This window comes from Nycticebus coucang, chromosome 1 (genome assembly GCF_027406575.1).
Source record: "Nycticebus coucang isolate mNycCou1 chromosome 1, mNycCou1.pri, whole genome shotgun sequence".
Taxonomy (NCBI): Eukaryota; Metazoa; Chordata; class Mammalia; order Primates; family Lorisidae; genus Nycticebus; species Nycticebus coucang.
This window is the reverse complement of record NC_069780.1, coordinates 72,769,087-72,785,120: the sequence shown is the minus strand read 5'-3', so window position 1 is coordinate 72,785,120 and position 16,034 is coordinate 72,769,087. Positions and strand designations below refer to the sequence as shown.

At 39.4% G+C, this 16,034-nt stretch overlaps 1 protein-coding gene across 3 annotated transcripts in view; it reads left to right on the top strand.

Annotated features, from left to right (window-relative positions):
• TTC29 (tetratricopeptide repeat domain 29) overlaps positions 1-16,034 on the top strand; it is a 248,458-nt gene that overhangs the window by 53,813 nt on the left and 178,611 nt on the right. For all 3 annotated transcript variants that reach the window (XM_053595489.1, XM_053595498.1, XM_053595481.1), the window contains one exon: positions 495-680. In XM_053595489.1, the coding sequence (XP_053451464.1) occupies positions 495-680 (186 nt within the window). The remainder of the gene's footprint in view (positions 1-494; positions 681-16,034) is intronic.

The following is a 16,034-nucleotide window of genomic DNA, read 5'->3' as shown; positions in this document are numbered from 1 at the left end:
CCCTTCCATGTGAAAACACTTTGTATTTTCATATCCTGTCTCCCTTCTTCATTTACATTCCCTTTTGCCATGGTTAAGAAACATTACTTTTTCTGGAATCTCTGAATACTTCTCAAACGTCCAATGAGAAAAGTACTCTATCATACCACACGCTCCCATACCCCTTTCTTCCGAGCTGACTGAGCATGGTGCTAATAGGAATTGTCCTGCCCTGTCTTATATGAAGTTTCCTGTTTCACCCAAATAGTGTGTCAATTTCTCACATGACCTAAGTTTTCTGACAGATTTTTGTGGCTTTATTCATCTTCACATTCTTTAATTAATGTCATCGTGTTAATAGTTAAATAGATAAAATTTTCATTTAGATTTGATTTTTTAAATAATCACATTCTTTAGAAAATGTGACAAATATCATGATATTGGTTTGCCATTCAAAAGGATGTACCATGAGACATCTTTCCACTGCAGTTTATGATGTTTTTCTTTCTTTGAAGGATACTTTGAAGATGTCTATAAAAACTTGTATACTCTGGCCTGTTGCTTTGATAATTCTGAAGACAAGTGGGTAAGGAACCACTTCTATGAACGCTGCTTTAAGGTCGCTCAACTCATCAAAATTGACGGTGGAAAGAAAGAAGCTGAGGCGCATGCGCACATGGGTCTTCTCTACGAGGAAGATGGTGAGTGGGCCTTTTCCCCAGGCTGTCCTGGGTGAGCTTTGGGAGATTCTGAGATCAGGAAACCAGAAAGCACATGGGGGTTGAGAAGACAGGAGATTTCAGCATGATAATGTGAATTATTGAGATCAAAAAGCCGAAGCGTTTCTACATGGAAAACTTCTAGTTATTATTGAAAATATAAAAAGACACGTCTGTATATATTGCAAAATTGTTATTAATGTCTTTTTTATTTGTTTAGGCATTCCTTATGTTATAATTCAAGTTATTGTCTTTCTAGAGATATCAGTGTACCACGTAGCAAATTCATTTTTCTCTGGGACTTCAGAGGGGTTATAGCAAACAGCTGGCCCCCTGCGGGGCACACATATCTGATATTGGGTGTTATTATATATGCAAGTACCCTCATGCTTTCCTGTCTATTCATAATGAGTAAATCAATAACACAATTTTGACAGTTTGTCTAGTTTGGGTTACCTTTTGGATACATTTTTCACACCTTCATCATGTCTTACACCTAAGATTAAAGAAGGGAGGTAAAAAAGTCCAAAGCAAAGAATCAGTAATGGGTCGCACACCGCTGCTGCTCATCCTCAAGCTTCTGCCGTGTGTAGACCAGTCAGATCCTGGTATGTGACTGGGGCAGGGCTGTAGTCTGTTTTTTCAAGGTAAGATGGTAGGGATGCTCTGGGTGTTATGGGACCGTCCACTCCCCATCACTGGCTGGTTTCACACTAAGTGACGTATCCAAGTAGGGATGCCATTCGCCTTCACTGCTGTTGGTGTGGACAGGATCACCAAGTAGGAGGCTTTTCACCATAATTCAGTGGGCTCAGGCTCCAGTCTTTAATCCACATCTGGTTCTCTGGACAGTAAGGATGGACTAGGGGTGATAAACTAACAGGATATCTATCATTTACCCGTTCTGGAATCTTTTTTTCATTATTTTCCCAGTGACATTAGTTGGTTAGTAAGTTAATAAGCTTTGTTTCTTCCCATTTTCTCAGAGTCCTTGGTAAATTTCTTAAAATGGAAGGGGTCCTGTGATATAGTATTTTATAGGGTGAGTAACCTTTTCTTTTTTTTTTTAGTTTTTTGAACCAGGTTACATTGTTTGCATTTGTTAGGTAAAGTCCTTCTTATAATTGTGTCCTACCCCTAAAAGGTATTTCACACATCATTACCCCCCCAAACCCCACCCTCCTTCCCTCTCTCTATTCTCCCCTACCCCACCCCCCACCATGTACTAGGTCATTAATTGTCCTCATATCAGAATTGAGTACATAGGATTCTTGTTTCTCCATTCTCGTGATGCTTTACTAAGAATAATGTGTTCCACTTCCATCCAGGTAAATATGAAAGATGTAAAGTCTCCATCTTTTTTAAGGGCTAAATAGTAGTCCATGGCTCGTTAATCCATTCCTGGGTTGGTGGGCATTTAGGCTGCTTCCACATTTTGGCAATTGTAAATTGAGCTGCAATAAACAGTCTAGTGCAGGTGTCCTTTGGTAAAAGAATTTTTTTTTTCTTGTGGGTAGATGCCCAGTAATGGAATTGCAGAATCAAATGGGAGGTCTAGTTAGAGTTCTTCCATACTTCCTTCCAAAAAGGTTGTATTAGTTTGCAGTCCCACCAACAGTGTAAAAATGTTCCCTTCCTCCACATCCACGCCAGCATCTGCAGTTTTATACTGTACATATATATATATAATTTCTCTACTATATATATAATTTCTCTATCAGAAATATATAGGATATATTTCTGAAGAATTATTTCTATGTATTTCATATTTTGTGTTGTCTGGTTAACTTTAATTCTCCAATTGTTAATAGTATACAATGGATATTTGTATATTGAACTTTAAAAATTCTAATACATAGAATTTTTCTATGTATTTCATATTTTGTGTTGTCTGGTTAATTTAATTCTCCAATTGTTAATGGTATACAATGGATATTTGTATATTGAACTTTAAAAATTCTAATACGTAGAATTATTTCTATGTATTTCATATTTTGTGTTGTCTGGTTAACTTTAATTCTCCAATTGTTAATGGTATACAATGGATATTTGTATATTGAATAATGGAAAACATTAAAAATAAAAGCCAAAGCATGTGACTTGTGGACCCCGCTTCAGTATTGCTTGCAGAATATTTCTTGCAGAATTACTTGCCCAAGCTCTTGCCTGAGCACTCAGCCCCAAGTTCCCAGCAGCATCCTAAAGGAAAGAAAGCTTCCTCCCCACCTCTCCACACACATCCCTCAGGCCACATGCTGCACTGACTTGAATTTTTTTTTCTTTCATGACAGCCCTCTTTGTTTATTTCATCTTGATTTTTCATGTAGGAACATGTTTGGAAAAAAGGAAAGATACACATCGTGATTTTCCTATATGTAATATAAACCTCCCCCCACATCTGTACAATTCAGAGAAATTATAATAATCTCTGAAGGAAATGCTCTTTTAAATGTACTTAATAATGTTATCTTAAGACAAGCCAAAGCCTAGAACAACAACAAAATTGTCAGAGTAGCTCTTTGTATGGTGGTTGATCAAGGACTGAAAATAAGAATTAAGACTTAAAATTCTTTATGGCGAGATAGTTTGCAGATAATATGCAAAGAAAACAGGGATGATCAAAATGTCTTTTCATGAATATTGGTATTTCTTCCCTTAAAAACTGTCTTATTTTCCATAAAGGTTATCACTTTGGTGAATAGTTAAATTTAAAAATAATTATTATTTTGTGGCTAGGACAGTATAGGACTTTGAAAAAGAAAAATTGTTTTTACACTTCAGGAAGTTGCAGTTAATGTGCTTGTAACTAAAGCATTCTGGGAACCACCAAAATACAGTGAGGAGCTATCTTGTGTGACAGATGCAGTGAGTGCCAGAAAAAGGTCACACAGACTAGATTCGAGGAGGGCACGATGGAATCAGGAGGAGGGTGGGTTGAAGGACTTTGAAGATGGATGGATTTTAGGCAAGTAAAGAAATAGGAATGGATTCTGTGACAGACAATGGCTTAAAGCAAAATGTGCTGAGAGGAACTGATAGCAGGGACAACGTGCACCAGGTAGAAAGTGTATTTCTAAACAGTGTTGGCAAATCACAGTGGTGAGGTAAAATACGAACACATCAGCATTCTGGATTTGGACTTGAGCTTCCCTGCATTCAGAGCAAGGCAAGGAGCATGCTGTGCAGTAGAACCTCTGTACAGTGACCACCCCCGGGGCTGCAACAAACTGGTCAACATACAGGGTGCTCAACATAAGCAGCTAGGCCTCCTGTGATGATACATACATGTAGTGCATGTCTGGTCTATGAAAATTAGCTCAACTTAAGGAGGTGGTCGGCTATGGAGGTTCTACTGTAATAAAATCTGTCTGTGACTCACACTATGTGGTAGAGAGAAAAGAGAAAGGGGACATGGTCTGGAAGCTGCTACACTTCATTTAACTTGGAAGAAACAGTTAAAAAGTACTGTATTTAAGAGAACATATTTAAGTATTTCATTGCAGCGCAGTTGGTAGCATCCCAGAACAGAGGATTAGCTTAGCCTATTAAATATATTATATTTAAATAAGCATATGAAACAACATCTCTGCAACAGAGTTCTGTGCAATCATCAAATACAGATTAGAGCAAAATTCATTCATTCACTCAATAAATACAGATTTAGAACCTAATGCCAGGGAATAAAACAGTGAACAAGACAAAGTCCCTGTCCTTGGGGAACTTACATTCTTCTGGGAAAAGCAGACCCCAGCAGTGACTCACTACACAACATAGCATTAGGTAGTGGTAAGTGCTGTGATAAACAAAAAAGCAGAGCAAGGGGACAGATGGTGGATATGTCTTTGTACAAGGTGCTCACCTGCTAGAAGGTGAGACATGAATGAAATGAGGGAGTGAAGTTGGTGAAAGTCTGAAGAAATGGGTTCCAGAAGGAGAATGCAGTAAGTGCAAAGGCCCTGAGGTAATACCCAGGGACCAGCAAGAAGGCCCATGTGGCTGGAGCTCAGGGAATACGGTGGGAAGTGGAAGAAGTTATACAGGGAGGCTTGAGCTAGATCACTTTGGGGCTTGTAAGCCAAGGTGAGGACTTTGGGTATTATTCTAAATTGTACAGGAAACCCAAAATATGTATTGATTTGAGAAAATGCTCATGATACATCAAGTAAAAAAATGAGATATAAAACATGATGTAAAATGTAATTGCATTTATACCCCACACCAACAAGTTAACAGTGGTTATTTATCAGTGTGGAGATGATAGGTGATTATAAAATTATGCACTGAAGAATAAGACTTGCTCTAACTTGAGAAATTGTTTGTTAAAACTTTTAGCCTATTTGCAAAGTGAAATCAAACAATTTGACTGCCAATTGCTGCCCCCCATAAGGAGTCACAGAATAAATAATAAATAATATGTGAGCATATGACTGGACAAATCAAGGCCACACTGAAGAAAATTGAAGAGCAGCTATAGTGAGACTTACGGAGCTATCATAGGTGTATGCTAACATTTTCTGTTTGTCTTACTTTTGATCTTTTAAAATTTGGTTCGATTTAAAAAACATTTTTTTACTATGGGAATCGAAATATGTAACATAAAACTCTAATCATCATAACCATTGCTAAGGTTATGGTTTAGTAGTGTTAAGTACATTCATATTGTCGAAAAACCAATCTCCAAAACTTTTATATCTTGCTAAAGTGGAATCTGTATCCATTAAACAACTCTTCATTTCCCTCCATTTCTGATTTTAAAAAATCTCAAAATTCATTTTTATTAGAGGATTTATACATTGTTTAATTAATTTATTCATTTATGTAGTCCACAAATATTGGAGTGCCCACTAGCCCTATGGTTAGCACCCCTGGCACCACAGCTGCCCCTGTCATTTTAAACTGCCCCACAGTGACTGCAAGCAAGGATGAGTCTGGGAAATGTGATCAGGCTGGGGCTGCCATCAAATAGCATTCTCAGGCACGCGGCTTGCTCTCATTTAGATTGCTCCACCCAATACCATGATAAAACACCACTTGTATTTCTTAATAAATAGAAGTTTTTAACTATGAAAATTTTTGAAAATTATTTTAGAGATGGGGCTCTCACTGTGCTGTCCAGGCTTGTCTCAAACTCCTATGCTCAAGTGACACTCTTGCTGTAGCCTCTCAAATAGCTGGAACTACAGGGGTGCTCCACTGCATCCAGCTATAAAGAATTCTGAAGACTTTTTCTCTTGAAATTATTTTAAAATTTGTGTGTGTTATTTTGTTTTGAAGCTACTTTTTGTCAGATCTAAAATATTTTTCTCTGCTCTTAAGCAGTTCAGAGGCCCTTGGACCATGTTTTATTGCCTGAGGGATAAAGCATCTGAGTCAATGTTGATGAAAATTCTAGATATTGACTTTGAATGTTTGACATACTTAGCAATGGCAAAAAATTATCTGTAAAGCTTTTGTAATCTGAAGTAGAATCTTTAATAGAAAAATGAAGTGGCAGCATCATGAATGTGTGGCTAGAACAGAGTGTGGTCACCTGGCTGTAGGCTTCCCCCTGAAATGATGACCAGGGGCATGGCTTCTGCACATCTGATCTGATTGGTCAGGACAAGCAGATGGAGGCAGGTGGCAGCATCCTGATTCCTGGGGTGCCCCCATTCAGGTTAAAATAGGACATTGGGTGGCAGATGGCAGCAGGCAGATTGTCAGGGCCCAAACAGGCAGGCTATAGTCCAGGGCAGGGTTCCAGCACTGTTCGGGAACTGTAGAGCAAATTAGGAACACAAGCAGAAGTCATACTCCCAGAGACTGGGCACTTGGTTGCACTCAGGAGTGATGTTTAGCCCACTGGCACCCGTGTACCCAGAGCCTCCTCCAGAACTCCCTGGTCAGAGTCAACCAGAGCCAACAGGATCACGTTCCTACTGCTGCCAAAATGGGGTCCTGGTATACGGTGTACCCTGGTTCTCCTCGGCTCAAGGGCTGGAAGTCTCATTCACCAGACCTAGAGCTGGGGTAGCAGGCATGAAGCAGTCAAGTAGTCATGGACTGGCAAACATTTGGAGCAAATCAGTGGCTGTGTCTTCTTTCAGATTGTGACCTTGTTTATAAGGATTTTATTGTGCAAACAGGACAGATGGGCAAGAGGTACTCAGACCTCATCTGTGGAACTTTGGAGTAAGCTCATAGACCCTGTGAGATGTACCCATTCATTCTAGAGCAGCACACAGAGGTCCAGCAGTGCCAGATGTCAGACGCCAGGAGATTGGGGACATTTTAAACGATGTGAATTAGGGAAGAACCAACTCTTCCTCTGGTATGATCTGAGGCTGGGGAGTAATAGCAAGGTGTTGAGGCAGAGCCTCCACTCCAATCCTGTTCTGAAAGGTCAGCATTAGTGCTTGGGTGCAGCCCTGGCCCTGCCCTGGCATGAAGGGGGCAGGGGGTTCCACACCTTGAAGCTGCAGCCTTATTGGTGGGGGTCGGGGGGGCACACAAACTAGCAGCATATCCACCACATCAGCATTCAATAGTTGGGAAGCACCAACAGTTTGTCCTCCCCCCTTCCTCCAGTGATTTAGGAACTAGCCTTGCTTTTGATCAAATTGATGGTCTTAAACACTAATTACTTAGACAGTTTCCATGGAGCCTTGCAGAGGCTATACTGGAAGGATCAGTAGTGGACAAGGTAGCCCTTCATTTCAGCCTACCTTTTCATGCTGTTCCTCCTCCTCCAGTTTCAGTGGATGACTTCTAAGTATTATCTCCTACTCCATCTGCAGCCCCTTCCATTTGAACCCATTAGCTTTGAGTGTTTTCTGTGAGAGACCAGGAGGATGATTAGCTGGTGACAACCCCAGAGTACTCAGAATATTCACTGGTGACAGGCAAGGGAGACCACTGTAAGAAAGATTTAGAGGCCAGGCACAGTGGCTCACACCAGCAATTCCAGCACTTTGGGAATCTAAGTGGGAGGCTGAGATGGGAGGATTACTTGAGGCCAGGAGTTTGAGATCAGCCTGAGCAAGATAGTGAGATTTCATGTCTACAATATAAGAAAGGGGGGGGGGGGAGGTTGAGCCCAGCACAGTGGCTCATGCCTGTAATCGTAGTACTCTGGGAGGACAGAGAAGGAGGTTCCCTTGAGCTTGAGTTAGAAACCAGCATGTGCAAGAGACCCCATCTCTACTAAAAATGGAAAAACTTAGCTGGGCATTGTGGCAGGTACCTATAGTCTCAGCTACTCAGGAGGCGGAGGCAGGAGGGTTGCTTGGAGGAAATCAAGGAAAAACGAAGCATTTACTTAAAGAGGACTAACCTGAAGGTAAAGAACAAACCTATAGAAACGGTAACTCTAGAAAAAAATGCTTAGTATCTTCAGAAAGGCAGGGATAGAAGACAAATGCATGAAGATAGAATCGGATGACTTGAGAATGAGCACCAGATGAAATAGGAAAGGCTTTCGATAAAATGTGTTGGAAGAATTAAAATACAGCATAGAAAAAGTAAAAAAAAAAGTGGAGTTGACACAATGGAAAATTGAATTAGTAATACTGGGGACACATTTTAATAACAGTCCCAAATTTCAGGGAAAAGACAGAAATGAAAACAATGAGAGCAAATGACAACATGGAAGTTCCTGAGAAAAAATGCACAATTAAAATAAAGGCAATGATCAAAGATTGTTTCAAGAAAGCTTTCTTGATTCTCCAACAGCCCCCAAATCTCAGTGTACACATTAAAACAGCTGTTTATTCTCTAGTCAAAATTAATAGTACTTGGGACTTTTTTGAATACTCAGATAAGGACAAATTTCTACCTGTGTCCAAAAGGAAAACACAGATCACCTCCATAGGAGCTAATATTAGACAGGACTCAATTTTTTTCCTTTGCAACAATAAATGTCACAGACAAAAAAAGTAAGAGTCTGTGGAGTTTGTAATTATCAGAGGGCTCACTTGCCTCTTCCATTAAAATGTAGATGGCAAGGAGAGGAAAGAGAGTGAAATGTGTAAAGTTAGGATTGAAAGTATGCTACAGAGCTAAGTATGAAGCACAAGGAAAACAGTCCTAGACACGGCAGCTTCAGATAGGACACTATGAGTATGCTTTCCATGTATTCTGCATTCTGGAGCCCAACGAGGGATAAGACAAAATTAAAAATTCAAGCATAGATACCCTGACATAAAAGTAATGGTAAATACTTAAACTCATTAAACCAAGTTAAGTTTACAAAAAATGCATGTCACTAATTTTGGAAGTAGAAGAAACACAGTATAAAAATTAAGCAGGCTCAGCTCCTGTGGCTCAAGCGGCTAAGGTGCCAGCCACATACACCAGAGCTGGCAGGTTCGAATCCAGCCCAGGCCCGCCAAACAACAATGAGAACTACACCCCCAAAATAGTCAGGTGTTGTGGCCAGCACCTGTAGCTACTTGGGAGGCTGAGGCAAGAGAATCGCCTAAGCCCGGCAGTTGGAGGTTGCTGTGAGCTGTGACGTCACAGCACTCTACCCAGGGCGAGAGCTTGAGGCTCTGTCTCAAAAAAAAAAAAAAAATTTAAGCACAATTTTAATTTTTCTCTTTACAGTTTTCCATATTTACCAAAAATTTTGCAGTAATGTTGACTACTTTATCTTATTTCAAAATTAAATTTTATTTATAAATGAAAAAACAAGTAGAAAATATGGATAAATATTTATTCAATCTTAAATGAAAAAGATCTTTGAAACATAAAAACAATTGGAAGAAGCACAAAGGAAAATGATGGGGTTTATTGAGAGGGAATTACATTCTCTCTCTACTCCCAGTATAAACCCAATTCAGAAGAAACAGCAGCAGCCGATAAACATAAATTGTTAAGACTGATTGGAGAACAGATTCTCATCTGTTCTAATCCAGTTCTCTATTTTTGGCCAGAATTAATTTTAGCCACCTGGGTAGTGGCAGACTCTTCTCAGGTTCAAAGCCTGCTCTTGCCAGCTTCATCATGGAATTCAGAGATCATACCTCTCAAGAACCAAGTCCAGAGAAGATTCAAGTTCAGAATTTCACCAATTAGATACGTCCTGCCTCCTCCCTTAATGAAAAGTGCAGAAGGAAGGGGAGAAGAAGTCCCCTCATGGAAACATGAGGCTAAGGGAATAGAATTCCCACTGTCAGAGACAAAAATTGACAGATTTGACATGTATCTTTCAAAAAATGTTTGTTAAAGATTTCAAATAAATACAAACTGGGCAATATTTGAAACAAACATGATTATTTATTGATATCATTATAATACATAGGACATTTACAAATTGGTGAGAAAAAACACTGATAATACCAGTAGAAAAATGAGTAAAAGAACTAAGAGGACAATTCAAATAAAATCCAACTGGGAAAGAAACATGGGAAAAAGCGAATATTAATACTGAAAAGCAGAAATTAAAGCACTAAAGATACACTACCTTTTACCCATAATTTTTTGACAAATATTTATTGTCTTCCTCCCATATGCAAGGCACTGGGGAAAGTGCTGGGAATGCTTGGCTGAAAGAGATAGTAATGGCGTCTTGATCGGGAGCTTACATTTTAATGGAAAAGGCAAGTCAGTTCTCTGATAATTACAATAGTCTGAGTAAATGTACTGGTAAGATAGATACAGAATGAACCAAATTCACATGTAGAGGAATCAAAGTTGTTTATTTATTTGTTTAATATAGCATTGAATGCTTGGAAAGGCTTGGTAAGTTAAGCATGTTACTTCCATTGCTGGGGATATGATACATTTACCATACATTTCTAGCACACAATTTGGAAATAGGTCTTAAGAGTTTAAAAACCATGTCCATGTCCCTCCCCCTGCTATTTCCACTTCTAAGAAATAATCATATTTGGAAATAAGGATTTACATAAACATGTATATATGTATATGCATTTTATATGTGAGTAGCTATGAAAGTTTTGAGATAGACTGTGTTAGGGTCCATTATTTTCACTTCCAAGAAACACAGTCAACAGTGTCTTTTCTGATTCATTCATGCAAGTTTTTTGTTTGTTTGTTTTTTGGTTGTTGTTTTTTTTGAGCCCTGGGTTAAGTGTCCTGGCATCATAACCAACAACCACCTCAAAGTCTTGGGCTCAAGCTATCCTCTTGCATCAACCTCCCTACAGAAGCCTGCTACAATGCCCAGCTAGGTTTAGTTTTTCTATTTTTAGTAGAAATGGGGTCTCAGGTGTCTTGCTCAGGCTGGTCTCCAACTCCTGAGCTCAAGCAATCCACCTACCTGAGTCTCCCACAGTGCTAAGATTACAGGTGTGAGGCACAGTACCAAGCCCATCCGTGCAAGCTTTAACTTGCTTGGCTTATCAGTGTTGCTGCGAGGCCATCCGTTGTTTCTGTCAGTGCACATTTTATATTTCTTGATTTTGGTGTATCTCAAAACTTTCTTAATGACCAACATATGTGCATTATTTATAATAGTGACAAAAGGATACAATAGAAATGCCCTACACTAAGGTAATAGTTAATTAACTGTGGTAATTACATATGACAAACTCTTTTCTAGTAACTATAATGAGAATAGCCACCATTTGAGTGCTCTGGGCCTGCATTATAAAAATGTTATTTCTGGCCAATAGGTTATAAGCAGTCACTTCCAGGCTGAAGCATGGAGGAGTAAATGTGAGTTCTCCCTGCTGTCTGTGTTTTTGCCATGGCAGCCATGGAGGACATATGTTGAGATGATTAAACCACCAGACAGAAAGACTTTGTGTTTTTGAATGACCATTTGGAGGGGAGCTGCCCCAGAGAGTCACCCCACCCTCAGTGGGCTTAATGTGAGCAAAAAAAGTTTGTCTAAGCCCCTGGGATTTCAGGGTCTTTACTACCACAGTAGTAAATCCGACCTTGACTAATACAACTACCAACACTTACATGCCCTTATTGTGAAGGAGAGATTTTAACAGTTCTGTTAATATGTCTTATTTCTTTCTTTCAAAATTTGACACAGTGGTCTAAAGCTTCCCTTCAGGATATGATATATATTATCTTGTACTTCCCTAAAAACTTCCATTTTAACATTTTTAGAGGCACCAAATCCCTCATCTTGCTGATATAACTTAGTCTTCCAAAAACTCCATTTGTATTTGTTTAATATAGAAAAAATAGATGAATTTTATATCTTTCTTTACATGTTTCTGTTGTCTCATTGGAGTAGACATGCAACATATTTATGATAAAAAAATAACAGTACAATACACAACTTTTTAAAGTTAGCTGAAGTAGAATGCCTCCATCAAAAGTTCACAATTGGCTCAGCACCCAAATAGCATAGTGGTTACGGCGCCAGCCACATACACCGAGGCTGGCGGGTTCAAACCCGGCCCGGGCCTGCTAAACAACAATGACAACTACAAAAAAAAAAAAAAAATAGCCGGGCATTGTGGCAGATGCCTGTAGTCACAGCTACATGGGAGGCTGAGGCCAGAGGATCACTTAAGCCCAAGAGTTTGAGGTTGCTGTGAGCTGTGACACCACAGCACTCTACTAAGGGCAACATAATGAGACTATGTCTCAAAGAAAAAAAGTTCACAATTGTGTTTTGCCTACTAAAAATAAGGTACTAAACTATTTAAGGATACCATGATTATTACTACTGGATACTAAACCCAGTCTCCCGTGTTTCTGTCTGGATCAGAGAGTCAGTACCTGATCAGGACTCTTGGAATTGGACTCACTACTAAAATCTTGAGCTCTCCAACTCAGTCCTGAACTCCTAATTTCCTGAATTCAAGTGTCTTGTTGGCTCCCTTCAGGCTAACTCAGTAACCCAGTATAGAAGAAGAGCTTCCCATGAGGACAAAGTCATCAAAGAGTGAACATAGTGGTGTGGTTGTCAACATTGCACATTACATATAAACATCTTAGAAACTCAATCAAAGGAAGATACTTAACACTTTCCTTACAGAATCCACCTTGAAATCAGGTGTGACTGGTCTACTATTGCCAAGATAATCCACCCTGAAAGTCTTTCTCTCAGCTGGTTCCACTTGAACCATATGTTAGGCAATAATTCTTGCAACTAGAAGAGTCTTCCAAATCTCTGTGGATATTCTCCAAACAGGCTCCCATTGCTGAAGAACAGCTTTAGATAGACTTGTTACCTGCACGTCCCTACTATGAGCACACAGACCCTGGTGCCCTGGCTGTGTCTGTGCCATAGCATTGCTCTGTCTGAAGAAATGCACGGAGGCCTCAACCATGCTAGTATATACCCAGCCAAGGAATAGCCTGAACATCTTAATCCTGCTCACCACCCACTTTCCATACGCTTCTGTTTCTTTGTGTTTTACAGCCCCCCTCCCCAATTTCCCCAGCATCACGGCCTTGAGGTTGTACTGTTGGTGATGGTTCCCAACATTCTTTCTCACAGCAGCAAATATGATTGTTAGCAATGACTGAGATGACTGAGATTTAAACAAGCCCTCCCACTCCAACCCGCAAGGCAGAAGAACTAAACAGTACTGCTAATTACAAGATGTGGTCAAAGTAAAACAGACTGAAGGTTGTGTACTACCTATAGTTCTACAGTCTTTCTCTCCCATCTAGAAAGCAATGGGTAATGACAAATCAAAACATTATAGGAGGCCAGACAATTAAGTTCACAAAATAATCCAAGAAAAAGTGCTATACCTCAGGCACTTTTTTACTATGGTCACCTTCCAGGTACTCTCCTTGGGAAACTCTGCTCTTATGCCAGCACCTAGTTCACCCTTCAAAGCAATCTGGAGTTCTTTTTCTGGAAGGGCCACTGGAGCTGTCATTGTATGACGTTTGACAATTATGTTTGTGAACTTGTCCTGGAAAAAGTGCACATGTCTCATTGCTGAATATCACTATGGTCATTAGACGGTCAAGGGAAATACTTCACAGGTGACCATAGTGATATTCAGCAATGCGGTATGTAGCACTTTTTCTAGGATGAGTTCAAAAACTTAATTGTTTGAGCTCATATATTTTAAAAAGTAAATCATCCAAAAACATTGTTTGTTGTTATAAAAGATTATTTGCAACACATTTCAGAACTGATCAGGACCACACATCTGGGCCTCAGGACAGCCATAAATAACTAGTAGTTTAGGGCACAGTTTCTTGCTGTGCTCTACAGATCCATCCAGAAGTTTGTCTAATAAACTAATGATGACTTTTCATCATCATTGCCTTCATCCATCTGGTTTCCTTCCCCCTCACTCCCCCTCTGTATCTCTCTACATATGCTCCATACCCATGAATTCATCATCTGTGAGATCAGCAGACCCCATCTTTGACCAGACCCTCTTCCAGTGGATCCTCAGTAGTTGAAGGGGACCTTGAAAATCAACCACCTGAGCTGAATTCCATTCCCATTGGCCTAGGGAAATGAGGCCAAAGTGTGTATAAACCAGAAAATATTCTGGCTCCTGGAGCAAACCCCTTTTCTTATGATGGCTTTCCTAGTGATTCTACTCTACATAGCTCGAGCCCTGTATGTGGGAGAGGAACGCTCAGCAATGTGGTCATTACCTTTATGGGTGTTACCTAGTTATCTCTTTTCTGGGTGGGGTGAGCCTTCTTACATCCAGCCCCCTGTGTCTCAAATGCTGCCCCTGCTTTGCCTCCTCTGCTCTAGTGCTGGTGCTGACAGCTCTTGTAACTGCACTTCTGAGACAGGATTACTACTAGACACATTGGTGGTACTTTTGTTTTCTCATTTTAGAGAACTTTTTCGGTCATATTTGTTCCGGGTTGAATTGTGAACCCCTATAATATGTTAAAATTTTAATCCTCAGTACCTATGAATGTGACCATATCTGAAAATAAGGCCTTTGCAAATGATTAAGTGAAGATGAGGTCATTGAGGGAGACCTAATCCAATATGACTGTGCTCCTAGAGGAAGGGGGAATTTGGACACAGAAACAGACCTGGTGTACAGAAGGAAGGTGATGTGAAGACACAGGGAGACTGCTGTTTGCAAACCAAGGAATGCCTGAGGCTACCAGAGGCTAGGAAAGAGGTGTGGAACAGATTCTACCTCACAGCCGTCAGAAGGAATAAAACCTGCTGACACCCGGATTTCAAACTTCCAGTGTCCAGAACTGTGAAACCATAAATTTCAGTTATTTAAGCCACTTACTTTGTGGTGTTTTGTTTTGACAACCCCGGGAAACTCACATAATCTTCAATATGGGGTCAATGTTTAGTAACAAAGGATGCTATTTCAGGCAAAAAAGAAATATACCAATCGTGGAATGATATGATTCAGCATATAATCTTTATTTACGTCCTACACATATAAAACAATTATGTGAGTGGTGATCCATTGACTACTGCCTAAAATAGCCTAAGATGATTTTCTGAAACTGTCTCTCATATAAACACTCTTTTCCTAGAGGTTTGGCTTTTTACTTTATTTTGTATTCCATTATCAAACTACCTTTATTTTTATTCTTTGTCATTTGAAGTGAGGTTGATTATTACAGTATTTTACAGGTAAAAATATAGTAATTTAACATAATCAAGAGTTCTACATCAAAACTGATAGAAGTTCTAATTTTTTATGTCATGGAATAACTTTTGCCAGTTTATTAGAAAAACAGCCTTAATAACTAAAAGAATTGCAAAGGATATATCAGTATTCAGTGTTTAATTTTCTTTTCTCTTTCATTTTATTAAAAATTAATAGAGATGTAAGTGCTGTTGAGAGGATTTAAAACCCATCAAATACACAAAATCTCAACTGCGATGGCCTCTGGAGAGGGGTATTGATGATACAAAATGATGGAGAGACCTTTTTTCCCCTTTTATACTGTTAGAGTTGGTTACTTTGTGCATGTATTATCTTTTAATTATAATTTTAAAGTATTTCACTATTATTTTTTAAAACTAGATAATTTTTAAAATCCCACTGAATTGCAATTCTTTTCTTTTGAAAAGAACAGAAGGTTTTTACAGTTAGCAAGAGATAGTTGTGAAGACAAAAGAACTATTATATAGGTCCAATCACAACACTATTTATGGAGTAGAGAAGTGTGTGTGGGTGAGTGGAGGATATTAACTAAGGGCATGTACTGAGTGGTCTTCAGGCAGGAAAGGAAGCCCAATTCTGCTAGAGATGAAGTCTAGCAGTGATAAAAAGGATTGGACTGGGTAAACTTAGATGCTTTTTTGGCACTGCCGTTTCTAATTAACTTCGTGAATCTAGGTGAATTATTTAATCATTCTGGATTTTGCTTTCCTTGTTTCTAAAATGAGGGAGTTGGCACTGATTTTTTCTGCTCTCGGTTCACCTCCAGTTCTGATTTTTACGGCTCCTCAAATGG